At 44.9% G+C, this 16,886-nt stretch overlaps 1 protein-coding gene across 5 annotated transcripts in view; it reads left to right on the top strand.

The window, feature by feature from the left end:
* The first annotated feature begins 176 nt into the window (after positions 1–176).
* The window catches only part of Dom (domino helicase), a 104,689-nt gene continuing 87,979 nt past the window's right edge, over positions 177–16,886 (top strand). For all 5 annotated transcript variants that reach the window (XM_077676213.1, XM_077676214.1, XM_077676218.1 and 2 more), the window contains exons 1-2: positions 177–408; positions 15,315–15,493. In XM_077676213.1, the coding sequence (XP_077532339.1) occupies positions 15,350–15,493 (144 nt within the window). In that variant the 5' untranslated portion in view covers positions 177–408; positions 15,315–15,349. The remainder of the gene's footprint in view (positions 409–15,314; positions 15,494–16,886) is intronic.

Genomic DNA, 16,886 nt, shown 5'->3' on the forward strand with positions numbered 1-16,886 from the left:
TTTCTGTAATTTTGCTGCTAAATATAACACAATTACCGAATTTTATTGACAAACAAAAGCCGCCGTCGCCCTCCGAAGCGAGGAAAATACCCTGCGGCGTCCAGCAACACTGAGTTGTTGTCCCGGGAAACCGGAAAGCGTTGGTTTCTTTCCGAACGTCACGCGCTTCTCCCTCGCGCATGCTCGGAACGACGGCGCGGAGCGGCCATTTTGAGCCTACGGCGGAGGTGTAGGAGGATGTTTATATCTTTTGTGTAGTGCGAAGATTTGTGGCGAAAATAATGACGGCAGACCCGTGCGGAATATTCGAAGATGTGTCATAGATCGCATGGGATGTTCGTCTCGTGGGATTGAACAGTCACAACTTCCGATGGGAACGCTCTTGTCGTAAAACCTGATCTCAATCAGGTAAGACAACCGACTTTTTCCTCTGCGAAGTTCAATATGGCGGACGCCCAGTCTTTGTTCGTTCTGCTGCCTGTTCGAATTGCGTTGCGGCGTGCCATGTGACAAGCGGTTCCTTTTCGCGTGCAGTAGCGCTGGGAACGTAACGGAAATAAAATTATTTATTTTTTTAATGCTCCGATCGTGTGCATTTATTTATTTGTACGGAAGGAACGCCTTTTTTTGAGTTAGCAGAGTACCGGCGACTTGCAGTCAAACGCCGTTTTCAGCCAATTTTCGCTGTCCCGACGATTGTCGACAGCCGTACAAGCTACGAAACAGTTCCTCCACTCGTACGAGCTGCTTGGCGGTGCTTACAAAACGCCCGATCGGTTTTCTTGGTCGAAGTTGACTATGAATGAACGTGTTGCCGATCAAGTTTCTGAGCTGCGTACAACTCTCATGCAAATTAAATGTAGTTCGTTGCACGTGTCTACATCTTTTGAGCATGTCACCGATGTGCTCCGAGCACGAGTGGCTACCGATGTCAGTAAACTTGATTGCTGTATTTTGTTGCGAACCACCGGAGTCTCTTCCAGCGTCCAGGCAAAAGCGACGCGCCGCTCACGAGTGTACTCAGTGTGAGCAGTCAACTGTGATTATCGGCGATCGCGTTGCACAAGAGGCATCTCCAGTTTTACTTGTTATTTTTCCGAATGGGTCGAAGCCAGCGTCGCGCGCCGCACTCGTGTAGTGCGACTGAGATAGCGGTCGACGTGAAAGGACGTTCGTCGCAGTCTTCCTCGCGCCTTTCTCGCAGGGCTTGGCGGGCCAGAGACTTCAATACAAGCGCGCTGCTGTGGTCGTGATTTCCAGCGTATGACTAATCATCCGAAAGTCGCCTGGGCAAAAAAAGAAAAATCCTAAACTGTGGAGCGTATGACGCAGTTGCGAGGCAACTTCCCGAAGGCTGTAGTACGTCGTTCTCGAGGGCTCTCCCTCGTGTTAGTGTTTACGTCATTCTGTTAGCCGCAGAGGCGAAGTCGGACTTGAGCCCTCTGCACACTCCGCCGAAGTTGGAGTCGCACTTGCGCGTGTGCGCGATCGCGAGTACGAGGCGGGAATTCGCTCGTTTCGCGGTGAGTGTTCGGTTAGGCGTGGTCGCTACGTGGCCAGCGAGCGTCTTTGGACTCGGGCCGACCTTCGATATTAGGCGTACCTGTTCGCGCCCGTCCGCCCAGGCTCGTGCGCGTGGCGCGTAGCTTTTTCGCGTAAAGCGCCTCGTCATTTCGAGCCGGATAACTGTGCTGCAGCTCAGCGGCACGCTGTAGCCGGAAGTCCCGCCTCCGTTTAGCGAGGACGACGAAACGCCGGCGGCCGTCCGTCGTGCCTGCTCATTCATTCAGTTCGCGTTGCCCGTCGCGATTGTGCAATTACCTCGTGTGGTGATTGTTTTCAGATTTTCCCCGCGCGAATAGTTTCGGAGGTTTCGAGTCGTTGGAACGCTTACATTTTGCGTCCTCCCCTTGTAAAACCGATCGTAACTTAAGCCAGGTTTGCCTAATGCCCTTTGCAAAGTTTCAGGAATTTTCCGTAAAATGGATAATTAACGTCGGTTTTCGGGCAGCGAACGTTGCCTTCGGGTTCGTTATTTAGCAAAAATATGCCGCACAGTTTCTATTTAGACTAGCAAAAGAATACGCTTTGCACGCGATGGGTGCGAGTTTTTTGGGCTGTTCTTAACTGATGTGCAAAACTGCAGTGCATTACATTAGTTAAGGGAAAAACGAAGGGCTGAGTGATTTCTCGCTCTGGTGCAATCATTTGGTGTTTCAGGTGCAATCACAGGCATCGTTTGTGGTTTTATCCGGGGCTTCGGTGGAACGTAGGCCAGAATATCCTTTCTGTCCTTGAGCATATGCTGCCACAGTGAAACTCTGCCAAAATTCTGATTTTTTGTTCTCGAAGTCCCACGTGACTTTGTGGGTAGACTTGCCAAGTTATACTTGCCAACAGATACACACCTCGGGGATGTTGAGGGCAACGAAAATACCGTATTTTTGTGATTCTAGGCGAACCTCTCCTGCTTACGGGGAAAAGATTTGGAAAAAAGGTTTACTTGCGAACCTAAGCTGACCCTTTTCTAAGCAACCATCACAAGGTGGATTTCAAATGAGTGGGAGCGGGTCGGAGTTGACCGTGGGGCCAAGTCATTTATGAAGTTTTCAATTAGAAACCACTTAACGGAACAGGTGACCTGCTGGGGGATGCTGAAAGCGGCGGTCCAAGCGGCACAACGGACTCGAATGGTAGTGAGGGTGACTGGGTATCATACGTAAGCAGTGGGTTCACGTCTTTACCTATTTTTTTTCTTTCGAATGTTTGTCAAATGAAACACTATTCTTTACATGTCCAAACACAGCTGCAAAAAAAAAAGTGGCGGGGGACGGGGGTGTAATTTAGGTTTTTGGAATCTAAGCACCCCTTTCACTTGAGGCATCGCGATGGTGAAAAAAAAGTGGGTGCTTAGAATTGAGTAAATACAGTATTTTCAGAGCCTTCACAAATTGCAGCTTAAAACACAAACAAATGTGCATAAAAACAAAAAAATTGGATGCATAAACGAGGAAAAGGAACATTCAGTATTACATCTTCTGCCCGTGTTGCTATGTAGGTGCATGCTCAATACTGATAGAGTGAAAAGGAACGAATGCGCAGGTGTGTGGGTTAATAAAAATTTCGGAAACAGGAATAAGGACGAAGAATAAAAAGGGAAAGGTGGGCCCTTTTCTGAGAGTGTAGGTTGGTCTTCTTAGGATGCCGAACTAGCTGTGCTGACAAAAAAGTAAACATTGCTTTTACCTTGCTTTGGTCCACCTTTTGTAGCCGGAAGTGCACGAAAAAGTGGTTGTGAACACTGCAGTTTTTGTTCAGTGTACTGCCGCAAAAGGATCATGAGGGCAAAATAGTTTTGATTCCTTCGAAAGAGTGCCTTCCTTGTTGGAGTAGCACTCCTACTACATTTAATGCAAACTTACTCCAGTAAGCTATGTAATGAGGAAAACAGAAGAGGCATGCGGCTGACCAGCTACTTGCAAGCTCCGATCTTGTTACTCATTATGGCTAGGGTTGTTGCAATGGATGTTTTTCCAATAGGGGTCTGCACGTGCTGCCAATCCGCCATTTCGGCAAGCGCCGTCCATGGTACGAGCACAAGGGTACCTTTGAAGAAATAGCAGGGACGAAAAAGAAAAGGCACTTTGTCCACTGCACGTGCGAAATGTGCATCTGCTTCCGTGGCTTCCACGTGGAAGGAAAGGTGGTGGGAGACAGGAAATTTTGTGCACGGGTTTTTATTTTAGACTGCGAGATGGCTGCGTCTAGGAGTTACTGGTGCTGGAAAAACGTTCATTTCAATTGTCAGAGGCTGACAAAATGCAAATTACATGGGCTATAGGCTTACAGAGTGAGCTATTTACGCTTGAAATAGGGTGTATGTTCATTTATAGCTGTAGGGATGGTAGGGTTAACAGAACTTTCAAATGTACTTGTAGATGTATATGCTCTGCATATGGGAATACCACTGGCTAATGCCAAGGAACACTGGGCATATCCGACAAGATATCGGGACACTAGCCAACTGGCATAAGCGACACCACCACCTGTGTGACCCTGTGTTGAACCACACCCCATGTTTTACGAAGCAGTCCACAAAGAATGCCACAGGAAATAAAATGCGGCTTGCCCAGGTTCAATAAGTAAACTAAGCACAGAAGTGGTGGGCAAAAGGCCGATGGTAACCATGCGCGTTTTTGGTTCCTGTTGGATTTCAGCATTTGGAGGCTGCATGGAGTTAGCATACTGTTTTAGGTACCTCCCTCTAATACATCATTGTTGACATGAAGCACATGATGCAGTGTGAGAATGTAAATTTTAGATTTAATTGTTAAATTGTTTGCTGCCAGACAAACATCGAGGGTACTATAAAACACCAAATCTTTTGAATAAAACAAAGTTGTACGTTGTCTTCAATGGCCCTCAGATTTTTCGGTCAGGGACTAAGCCAGTTTGAACACATATTGTCGTTTAATTTTTTGCCAAAAAATTAGTGACAAACTCATTAATCAGTGACACATCTGAACAAGGTTGGCCGTGAAAGCTAATGAGCATACTCGTAGGAGTTGATTTTGATGTAAAACACAATTTTAGTGGCACTAAACTAGGATATGAGCTTGACTACTATCGGCTTTAAACCAAGTGCCACCATTTTTTTTAGCGTGTGTTCCATCAGCGCTTACTATGCCTAATGTTTTTCCTATGGCTTTAAGATTCTTGGTTACATGCAGTCTCATCTACTGCTGTTTGTCGGTGCGTCGTAGTTTTTGAGCTCTTGTGTTATCAGTCGAAGGCGAAAAAACACGATATTAGCAGTATCTTTGATACCGGCTGGGAGGGAAGGGTCCATAGGAAGGGAATAGGACACTGAAATAGTCAAGCTCCTTTGACATGCCACCATTTCATGTGTTCAGAATTTTAGTTTTGACAGTTGTATGTTGAAAGTCATTGTTTATGAATGAAGGCAACTGATGCTTGACTGGAGGAGTTTCTGTTAGAAATTGGGTAAGCAGACAGTGTTTCAGGTTGAGTTGTTTTCTCGTTATGCGCAAATGTGCTGTTTCGAAGCTTTGGCTTGTATTCTTATCACCGTTGTTCTTTTCTTTAGTGCAGGGCCGCTGATGTTTCTTGCATGTTTGCTTCCCATAAATTTATTGACTGGAGAAAACAAGAGAACAGCTTGTGTAATTTCGTTCCACCACGTCGATTAAATACTACTAAGCTATAATTGGTATCAAATCCCGTGTATTTAAAACGGTGAAGATGTGTGAGAAGTGCTTTTGTTGTGTCCACAGGCATTTTTGATTCTAAAGTGATCACAGCATTGAGATTTTTTTGTCTAAGCTGTTGTTTAGGCTTATAATATACCAAAGGCTCTGGTGCATTCCTGTTCTGTACCTTAGAATAGTTTGCATTTAAAATTCTTTACTACATGTACAGCACAGCTTGCATTTCCTACAAAAAGGTTATTGCGTAACAGGCTCGTTTGGTGTTGCGTGTTTTACTGTGGGACGCAGTTTTGATCCTTAGATACGACAGGCTGGTGTTGTAATCTGACATTTAATTTATTATTATTTTCTTTCTATGGCCGTCCTGAAATCTCTTGTTTGTATTAGCAGCTTATTGGGAGCTTTTTGTTTGCCTGGTCGGGGAGTCCCTTTGTTGATTTCTGCACAAAGCGCCTCTCTAGGGTCACTGTTCTCTGGGCATTCACATTGTGCGAGTTGCATAAATAAGGGGTTATGCGTACACCTGCTGAGACTTTTGTTAGCATGACAAAAGAAAAAAAAAAGTGTGATCCCGCAGTTACAGTTTCAACACCGCCTTGGCATTTGCAGTTGACTGCCATTGTTCCCCTGTTCTTTTCTTTCCATTTTTCGGTGAGCTTTTTGCAATCGATTGCTCAGTTATTTGCTGCAGTGTGCTACAGTTAAAACCTGTATATAATGAAGTTGATGAAAATTCTCAATTTTTCATTACATGCAGGTTTAGACTTGAGGTTCGCGTGAAGAAAGCATAAGTGAAACCAAACTGCTAGACATCGGTGACGGTGAACTCACCCTTCAAGAATTTAGTTCAAAGTGAAAAACTGATTTCCGTCTGTTGCTTTCCCACAAGCTTAGTCATCACACTGCTGCGACCCAAAGAAGCGAGGTCACTTACCCGTGTATTCACAAATCTAACATGAGTACTGCTTTTGCTTTTGACACTTTTTGGAACCTTAATGTGTTTCAAGGACCAAACTTGTGCTCCAACATGCCTTTTTGTGAACCTGAAGCTCTTTTCCGCTCTCAAAATTGGTTAGAGGGTGCCAGCTGCGGTACTGTACTGGGTGGCGACATTGTTCTTTCTCGGCGGTGGAAACGTAAAATTGCGAGCTTGTCTTGGAAAGACAAAACTTTTCATTTTCTCGATGCAGAAATTATCATCTACGATTCGACACCTGGTATAATAGTGCATATGCATGACTGCACACTGACAGGCAGGCCCACCATCTAACTCGCACTGCACACTCACCTGGGGCGGTATTCTCGTAACTGTCCCTTTTGAAAACGTCCCTTTTGAGTCCCTTTCGTCGTGACGTACTTCCGGTTAAGCAGTGAGCGTTGGCAGTAGGGTTGTTGCGCTTGCGTTACGCCACTTCCGGTTGTTTGCTTTTAGCCAATCAGGGCTCGCCAAAAGGGACACTTTTGAAAGGGACGCAAAAGGGACAAAACTCGAGGATAGCGCCCCTGGAAATGCACAGTAGTTGGTACAGGCGAAATTTGCTAAATTAGTGCATTTCTACAACCTGACTACCGCGAACCACCGTGACTACCCAACGCACGCGAACCACTGCACGCGAGTCACGCGAACCACCGTGACTACCCAAAGGGTGGTCACGGTGAGGGCTGCTGCCGTCACCGGTATGCCGGTCACCACGCCTGCTTAAGGGACTTCTAACGGCTCAATGAAATGTTTGTCCTCCTCCAGCTGATTTTCAGAAAAAGTGCCAAGAACAAGAGCATCGCAAATTCGTTACATCAAGGTTAATCATTGCACGGAGGTCGCAGACACATGGGTTTCAATGGGGCTGGCAATGGGGAATTGAAAAACTTTAAATCCAGGAATTCGTTACATTGAGGTTTATTACATCCATGTTTTAGCATTAGCATTTTCCCACTCAAACTGCATAGGGGTCAAATTTGTTATTGCCTGACGTTGTGGTCCAGGCCTGGGCATTGTAGGGGGCGGGGGTTTGAGTCCCAGTGGCTTTTTTTTTTCTGATGGTGGTGAAAAACAAAAACCCCTGTCTGTCGAGATTTTGGGGGACAAAGATCCTCGGGTAGCTCAAATTAATGCGTCGCCCTCCACTGCAGTGTGCCGCGTGCATAACCCAGGTGTAGATTTGGCACAATACACACGGGTTGAAACCTTCTTTTAAAACCAAATTGGTTATTGGAACGTACAACGTCAGGTAACGTCAGGTCAGGAAAGAACAGCATCTTAAGCAGTTGCAGCAGGTGCCATTAACAAAAAAAAAATGAGGCACATCTTGTTTTCAACCTTGGTGCGAAGCAGGCAGCACATTTATTTTAGGAGGAACAAATCTCGGGGATTTAAAATGAGGAATATATTTTCTTTTTATTAGTTTCATCACATTTGACAAAAGCTGTTAAAGGGTTTAGGCAAAAATGATTAACTTTCTATCATTTTCAATATTGCAGGTAAGAAAATACACCAAACTTAACATATAAATACATTTTAATGGTGGTCCTTAATGCCTCTTCACACTGTGTTTGGCCTGGCATGAATGGGCCCTTATTGCTTTATGTATGATATCTAACCTTACTGACTTCACTTTTGAGCATTTAGTTTTCATATAAAGCATTCGTAGTTAAATTTGCCTGCCATGTCAACCGGCCGTAAGATGAGGGTATCACTCTTTCTGGTGGAAACCAGGGTTGTGCCTCAAGTTCTGCCGTTGTACGTTTCATGGAAGGATGCCAACTGGTGAGCGTCGCGTCATGCTTGGGAATTCCTCCTACTCGCAGTCTTTTCCCCTTGGGTTAAAAAAGAAAAAGAATTGCCAGGATGTCTGGTATCCTGCCAGTCTGTGAAACAGCCGATGAATTTCCCAGGCCCTCAACTTGTCTGTTGGGAGCGGTCTTTTGATAACGCCCGCTTCATGTTTCGATCGGCAGGCTTGAATTGCGTAATCCGGTAGCTGGAAGCTTTTGCTCTTCCCTCCGCCTGCTTTTTGCCGCCATATCTCCCGTATGAACTTGTTCATACTGGCTGGATGTTTCCCATGATGTGGAGGCCTTGTCTCCGGGCTTCCTTGCACAAAGGCCAATGGTTTTAGAAAAATCGGTCTACATATGCCAACTTAGAATGCTGCCTAGCGCGCTTGTCGCGAAGCATTAAGTGCATGCTTTTGCTGGTAAGTTGCCAAAAGGGCTGAGCATTGTGTGGAAAGTTGAAAAGTAAGGCATTTATCTCTGAGCTACTTCCCTGAAAAAAAGACAAAGGATACTGAAAAATGAAAAAGACTTCATAGACAATACCATAGCACTATGACGTGTGACTTTACTACTGCAGTTAGCCTCCAGGAAGTCATGAGTATTTGTAGTAATGCGGATTGCAAATTACTTTCCGCCAGTTGTGTACACAGCTGTCAAAGTGAAGCAGACGCTTTAGAATTAGGCACTGATGATAAATTTTTCTGCATTGCCGTTAGCGCAGTTCCGTGCAGTGGTTGGCACATTGCTGTTATGTTCTTTCAACAAGCATAGAAAAATTCACTTTTTTTCTAACCCTCTGAGGGTTGAATTTTTTTGAAAAAACCTTTCCCAGATGGTCAAATCACTTGATTGCAGATTTTGAATGTGCAAAATGTGTGAAGTAGGAATAAATTGTAAAAAAAAATTCAGGAACAGTAAACACGGAGAGGAGAATACCTTGTGAGCGTTGGCAATAAACAAGCTAAGAGCAGTGCCAATATAGATAGAAATCTACCTCTGCCGCCCCTGCAAGGGATTGCCGATAAAGTTAAAAATAGTTTCGCGCCACCGTTGCAATCACGCGGCGAAACTGAAACCATCGCGTTTCTCCGTTCCGATCACGTGGCAAAACAAACCACAAAAGGGCGCTGACACAGACCTTGTGACGCGCTAAAGCTAAAGAGTTCTGTTTTTCTCCGCAAGAAGGTAGCACAATCAAATTTTCAACACTTTTTGTAAGTCCTAGGAGGTGGCAGCACCCCCCAGTGAGCATGCATCGTCATTATGGCGCGAAATTTCAAACCGGGGGTCAAAACCGTACCCATACGGCAAGACCTTGCTGGACGGGAAACTGCCGCCGTACATATAAGGCAAAATCCCTCAAAGGGTTAAAATGAACCATGTGGCACAGTGGCCCAAACCAAGTGTTGCCGAGAGTGAACATTTTTTTTTTCATGTTGAGCATATTTGCCTAAAATCTAGGATGTGATTAGAAATATGGGTTACTCAGATTGATGTCACCATTTATTATGACGCATTTAAATACAACATTTAGGGGCCCTCTGCACGATTGTTATAGTGACCCGGTAACTTGGAGGGACCAAATTTTTTGTTTTTTGGTAGAACTTAATTCTAAGTAAAGACAGACAGCTAAAGGTGAAAGGTGATTCATTTATGGTCTGATGCCACATTCCAGAAAAAAAAAAGAAAAAAGAATTCAGAGTTTTAAGTAAAATTCAGTTCTCAGTTTAGTTGAGCCTTGTAGGAGCCACAAAAGAAAAAAAGTACTGATTCTCTATTTAAAGGGCATACACACTGTTAGTCTACAATATCTGTCTAATTGGATTGAATTGGATCTGATTGGATTGCAGCAACCGCAAATGCTTAGCGTGTTCACGGTGAGACTAGGCATGGGGCACTGCATGCAGGGAATACAGCCTAAATTTCTTTTGAATTATTTTATTACTAAGAATATTCTAGGATTGTCAACAACTCAAGAATTTTTCGAGGCTGTAAAGTGTAATTTATTGAGGTCAATTTTCACTTTATTATGTTAGCCAGCTAATTTTTTTAGCTTAATAGCAAGAAAAGCTGGCATTGTGATTCAAAGGTGCAGAAGGTGTGGATCACCACACCCGCGTGTCTATAGGGAACAGTTGAACCTGCTAGTAATGTGGATCCAAGTATAACTCCTTTTGAAGCCTAATTTTTCGAACGGTTTGTACACACTGTGGCAAACAAGACACGGGATAGTGACTGGCCAAAATGGGAAGTGCATTGGTGAGTGCACCACCGTTTGCTGTGCACTTACCAGGGCACAGCAAGCGGTGCACTGAAAAGCCATGGCACATATTTCTGAAGCGATCGTACCAATGTTCACACAGGTTTTAAAAAAAGCTATCGCATCCAGTTTTGACAATGATGCATGCTGTGGAAACAGCAGGATTAGCTAGGAAAGCACATTGCAGTCTCTGAACCAGCGGAGGGTTAGATTGAAATGTGACTGTGCCTTCGTGAAGAGCACCTGAAAGTGGTCGCTTGGCAGCAAAGTGAAACTAGTTGTTTTGGGATATCTCCAACATTTGACACTTGTGCTAGGCGGTGCCACGGGCGGATATCGCGAACTTGCACCGCGAAAGAATGTCCAATAGTTGGCAGGCATGTATGTTGTCCTGACGATGCTCTGTAGTGCACAGGTACTGCAGCGGGTAAACTTGTGTGAAGGGCTGTCCGTGAGGGGGTGTCTATGCAGAGGGATGCTGAACGTGTAAAAAATGTACAAAATGTACATGTGCATTTCCAAAGTATTTCCAAAGTGAATTTTCCAAACTTCTATTTTTGTTTGCATTGCATAGACTGGTTCAACGGAACACACCTTTCACCATTTATCTGGTCAATAAAGCAGTATTTAATATATAATGCCAGAAAGAAGAAATAATATCTGCAGTCTGTAGTGACCGCAACAGCTAACAGCAGTGACGCGCATGCGAGATGCGATGTGATTGGATGATGTCCAAGATTATTATTCAGACCAGTTTCGGTATCAGTTCTGTGGAACAACATGCTTGGCATCCGACGTTATCGTTGGTGGGGCATCCTTGATATTTCAGTAATCGGCATACTGCGTTTCTGCCACCTTGTCGGCCGTAAAATGCGTCTGATAAGCCTGCCAGCACAGCTTCCGTGGAATCGTAGCAATCACTAGCCGAGGCGTCACCGGAGATGCTGAAATGTGATATGCTTTTGCCCCCACCTTTGGAGCTTGCCTGGCTCGTGCCTGTATTGTAAGAGGCGTGTTTGCACCAGGCCGAGGGTCGGCTGATTCGGTACTGTGCCCACAAGCAGTCGATGCTTATGGCAACACCATGCCAATGAGAACTTGCCAGTGCGTTAGTGTCAATCTGCACGCATTCTGCGAACTAGCTCGTGGAGCAGTAAACATTACAGTGCAAAAATGATGAATTCAGCGTAGAAAACATTACCTAAAAACAAATCAACTTTGCAAAACAATGCACCTAATGCTTCAGACCATTCTGGAATAAGCTAGCACTGTCAGGATTGGAAATATAAAGTATTTATCATATAGCCTGTTAACATTTTTATTTAGTTTTAGCATTCCAAGCAGCTTAGATGACTATTTCTTGAATAATGCTTGTGCATTCCTTAGTCAGAAAAGTGACTTTAAATGTGTGGTCGTGCTGCTGACCACTATGCTAGTTTCAGCCAGTGGAAAAAGTGCTTCCCGCACCTTGGTTTTGCGCTGTAGGATAAAAGTTGTGGTTTATTTTAATTCCTCAGTACCTATATTAACTTCTCTAACTCTTCTCCTGCCTTTAATTGGCCTTGGATATTTCGTCTAGTGTACCAGTCAGCGAAACTTTGCATGTGTACTTGTGTGGAGCGACTTGGAACAAAATAAAGGCACATTCTTCCAGGCACAAATCGTGTCGTGGGAACAAATTGCGGTGACCCACTGGAGGCCGGCCGACTAAACGTTGGGCCGAGGATTCAGTCAGAGGGTTGGTGAGCCGTGCCGTGGCACAGTCAAGCCAAGACGTCTCGATTGAGCGTCATACGAGACGTCATAGGAATTCAGCAAGAAGGATGCAGAGAGGGGGACAGCACTTTTGAATTGATTTTTCTACTAACTAAACTCGTGTAAATGCAGCGAGAGTGGTCAAAACATGGCCCAGAGACTCAATTTGTGCAAGTAATTCTGCAATGTTTTCAAATAGCTTCAGGGTCCCTTTAAATGTAGCTGAAAGCTTTTCGTGTGTGTGAGAGGTGGTTCAGCAATCATTCACGTGAAGCTACGCAAGCTTTAGGCTGTAAATGTATTTGGAGAGGAAGGGACCAGGGTGCTTGAAAGTAAGGGTAACTTGCAGCCGTTACAGCGTTAGATGCCACCATCGTGAAAGCTTGCGTATGTCTCGTAAACAAAAGTGCAGGGTAGTGGCCACCAGCGGCCTAGCCAGAAATTCTGCTTGGGGGCTGAGGTTGCACCTTGACCTTCTCCGTATGATTTTTCAAGGGATTAAAAATATGCTTTATGAATTCATAACTATTAACTGTTAATATACGCAACTATTAGCTGGAACTGTTAACTGAAATTTATCACTATAAATGAAAATACAAAACTATCAACTTTCAAGAACAAGAAAAACAATAATAGCTCATCAAAAAAATTGTTCGCATGTTCCAATAAATGTGGCAGAATTCCTATCACTGCTTGCAATTTTCTGTTCTGTCTACGTAAGAAATAGTGCTTAAAGAAATATGGAGATGTAAAACAAATATAAACGTATATGCTTAACAAACATGGAAGTAAAGAACTAATTCATTAACAAAGCTTGAGCTGACATTATTACCGTGAAAAGCACAAAACAAACAGCTTTAGGGTGGACGTGTTATTTTATTGTCGCTTAGTCATCGAAGAATCTTTTTTCATATTGGCACACATGCGACGATTTGGGACAAATCTTAACGTCCGTCTTTGATACCAGTATATTGCATAGGAGCAGCTTGTCAACCGTCGTGTACGCCAATATTAGTCACAAAAAATATGTCGAATGTGCACTTGTGGTGAAAAAAGCAAGATTATATTTTGATCAGTGCAACAAAACTGTAATTGGCAACAAAGTGTACATTTATACAGAAAGCCCGTTCTACATGGTGCGAATTTACCTGCGAATTTGCTGCTGCAGCGCCGCTCATGTGGCAAAACGACCTATTTTTGTCGCTGTGGCAATAGATTGTTTTGCCGCATGAACGGCGCCGCAGCAGCAAATTCTCAGGTAAATTTGCACCATCTAGAGAAAGGGGAAGACCGAAGCTTTTACAGCACTGGTTTCCAATGGCGGCCCTGGTTGCATGGAGGCACTGAAGCAGCCAGGCCTGCGGTTTCTCCCGCGGATCTCCTCTAGTTTGTTCTGAGCAGCGACCCTTTGTCACATCGTGTAGCTCTAGCTTGCAGAACAACCCGATGGATGATGGCCTTGCGTAGGAGTTCGTCATGCCAGGAGGGAAACGGGAGTGTAGGTGCGCTTTCTGGGCAGGATTCCTGGGGTTCTAAACAAAATCCTGGGATGGTTTCCGGTGCACGTGGTTGCTTTGGTCGCTGTACATGACATCGCCACAAAATTTTGAGGGAAGGGAGGGGGGGCTAAAACCATAAGCCCCCCCTCCCTCCTTATTACGACCCTGATGGCCACAGTTTCAGGTCGATGCCAGGTGCTTGTGTCACAGCCACGAGTAAACAAGGCCTGTGAAGATCATCGGGATCTGGTTTTCATGCACTTTATGTTGCGGAAGATTAGAAAATCCTCAGGATTGGTACAGATATAATTTGAACATCTAGGTACCTACCTGTTAAGGTTCTCGCTGGGGGTCCTTGTTTGAACTTAAGGCACAGTGTTTTTATATTTTCTGCACAGTAGTAGGCCCATTCAAAAAGTCATGCACACGGGGATATAGCTCTGGTTTTGGAACGAGAATTTGACATTTGTTTCGAGTACTTTTTACCTGATGTATCTCTGTAGTTGAACCACAGTGGATGCATATTTGAGTCATCGTTGATAGCAACTGTTTTTAGTCTGGAAGTAGCTGGAGGTTGGAACAACATGGTGTGAACTTGCTCAGCTGTGCTTGCTCATCATGTCTTAAGATTTTGGGATTACAATTGTTGCCTGCCTGATCTGCGTGCACCGATGTTAGGAAAAGAGATGTATGCACTGTGGTTGATTCTACAGTAAGACTGTCTGAAAAATTCATTGCAGTCTGTTTAATCCTGCAAAACCGGCACCATCTGAAAAATTCATTGCAGTCTGTTGAATCCTGCAAATCCTGCACAAGCTAAGTGAAGTAACAGTGAGTTTTTTGGTGGAGTAAATTGTGCAGTGCAGGGCTGAAAAATTTAAATGTCACATGCTGTCTTGCTTAAGGATGCTGTTATTACAGGCCTGCACTTCTGGATGTTGGCTGTAAGCACATTGACTTGAGCTCCGTGCTTGGGCGGCTAGGGCATGAGCAAGGTGTATAGAGATTGACCTGGGAAGAAATTCTCCGGAAGTTCCTTAGTGCTATTGAGGTAGCACTCTCCTCCTTCCCCGGTTGTAAGTTGCCAGGCAGTGGCTCGAGGGGCAAGCTCCACAAAATGCGCTGTGGCAGCAGGAAACTGTGTGAGGGTCATGTTAACTGATGTGTTTTTTTCTGGGGTTGTATTTTTTTTTCACTTGGGGTGTGCTATGAAAGCTTTTCATATCGCTGGTGTTGATGCAATCCCCATACCACATGGCTTCATATAGTAAGTTCAGACACTGAGCTGGGTTCAAATTTATGCCTTAATGCAGAACATTTGCCTGTGAAAGACTTTATTCCTACGATTCAGATTCACAGCCGAGCACAGAATCAGTTTGTGTCTCCCCATTTTCGTGTTTTCGTCCAGTTTTCGCGCTGTTACAAAGTACCAACCAGCCCAGCTTACAGCACTCCTGGACAGAATAAATCAACTCCTGTCTCCCTCTACCGGGAGCGCTGTGTATTCGAAGGCAGAATTTAGTTTATGAAGATAAAATTTCCTTTGCAAAGCCAAGCCACACATAGAGGCAGAGATAAACGTTTAGCCAACGCCCAGCGGAGTGGGATAAAAGTGCTGCTGCACGAGCTCTTATCGAGGCTGGAATTTTTAGTAAAAGGCCATGAGTGGTGTGGTAGTGAGGAAAAAAAGGTTAACTGGGGCAGTGTGTGATGTTCTTGTCTCGTGGAACTTTACCAAAGCGAGGTGCCGTGTTTGTTCCCTTGCCGACACTGCGCCTGTTGTTGTCCTTGTTGCAGCGGAACTGGGTGGCGCCTCCCTGGGGGTCGGGGCCATGATCGAAGTTGGCGGGGAGTCCAATGGAGAGCAGCAGGGCACTGACCATGAGTCCTTACAGTCGACTACCCCAGCCGTCGCCAGTCTCCTGCAGGCCACCCAGGCTTCGGGGGACCTCCTCGCGCACTCCCGGGCCCCTCAGGTACTGCGCCTCCTTCTTTTCCCTGCCGCCCCCGTGTCTCTGTCGAGGAGGCTTCCAGGGGGGGCATACAGGGTAGCCGTGTAAGCTACCCACCGACATTGAACCAAGCACTTGGTCCGAAGTTTTGCGAAAAAATTCTTCGCAGTGCAGGGACATTGAGGGTAGAACTGCTTAATTAATGTGTGCATTCTGGCTTCGGTCAGCTGGCACAAGCTCGCCGCATAGTGTCCAAAATCGTTTGCGAATATCTTGGAGGCAGTTAGCAGCAACGGTGCTGCTGTTTGCAGTTTCCAAGATTGGGCTGTAGATAAGAGCCCTGCAAAGGCCTAATTTTAAGACCTGGGCCCGGCTTGAGCCCGCTATATGTAGACCAAGCCTAACCCAGGCACGTAACACCTAGCCCGTGCCCGGCCCAGGCTTGGGCGTCCATAGGCCCCTGGGCCCATTGTCTCAAGCCCAGGCCCGGCCTGGGCGCGGTCATTTATTTTTAAGCCTAGAGAGGACCCATGTGCGCGTAACCACCCCCGGGCGTGGACACTGAAGGAAATTAGTTTATTATATTTGGTTGAGTGTCTTTGTAGTGGGCAATCATGGATCATCTATAGACTCTACGGCACGTTATGGATTGAAATGCAAAAATTTAGGTTAAAGTACTGCACGTACTTTAGCTTTCACTGTCTTCAGTTCACGTCACATCGGTGTAATAATAGCTCATTTTCTTTAATCAGATGCCATCACCTTTGATGACCAGATTTTTGGCGACGTCACGTAGTTGTCTCGGCCACAAGTTGGTATGCCGAAATTTCTCGTGCTGCGTTTCAATTCACGAGTATGTACATATGTGCATACTCGTGAATTGAAATGCAGCACGAAAAACTAAACTGGTGGCACCAGTGGCAAGGAATCATTTTGAATGCCCATTTCAAATACCAAAGTTTAATGAGCTGTAAAATTAGTTCCAAGTGGTGCGTCAAAAAACCGATTCTCCTATTGCATTCACCAAGGTTTCTAGTATTGGAAAATATAGATTACAGTTTTATGGCTAACACTATCTCTAATTATCTTGGTAACTGACTGACTCAAGAAATAATGCCATATTTGAAAAGCAGCAAGACTGACAAGTTTCACAGAGTTTACTTAAAAATGAAAAGAAATTGTTTTAAGAACCATGTCCTCCTTTAAGGTAGGAAAAGGAATTGGAAATGTGTCCATTTCGCAGATCTAAAGCATGGGAAGCCAAAGTATGGATTGCATATGTGCTAGTGTTCAGATATCTCCCCATGAATCTTGCTAAGCTTAGTTCCCCTACAAACGAACAATATAGATCCACGTTCATCACTGCATGAGAGCTTGTTGGGGTCCCGTTTTTTTTTTTTTTTACTCCTGATTGGTT

This window comes from Haemaphysalis longicornis, unplaced genomic scaffold (assembly GCF_048455015.1).
Source record: "Haemaphysalis longicornis isolate Haplotype H1 unplaced genomic scaffold, Haemaphysalis longicornis Haplotype H1 scaffold_7, whole genome shotgun sequence".
Lineage (NCBI taxonomy): Eukaryota > Metazoa > Arthropoda > Arachnida > Ixodida > Ixodidae > Haemaphysalis > Haemaphysalis longicornis.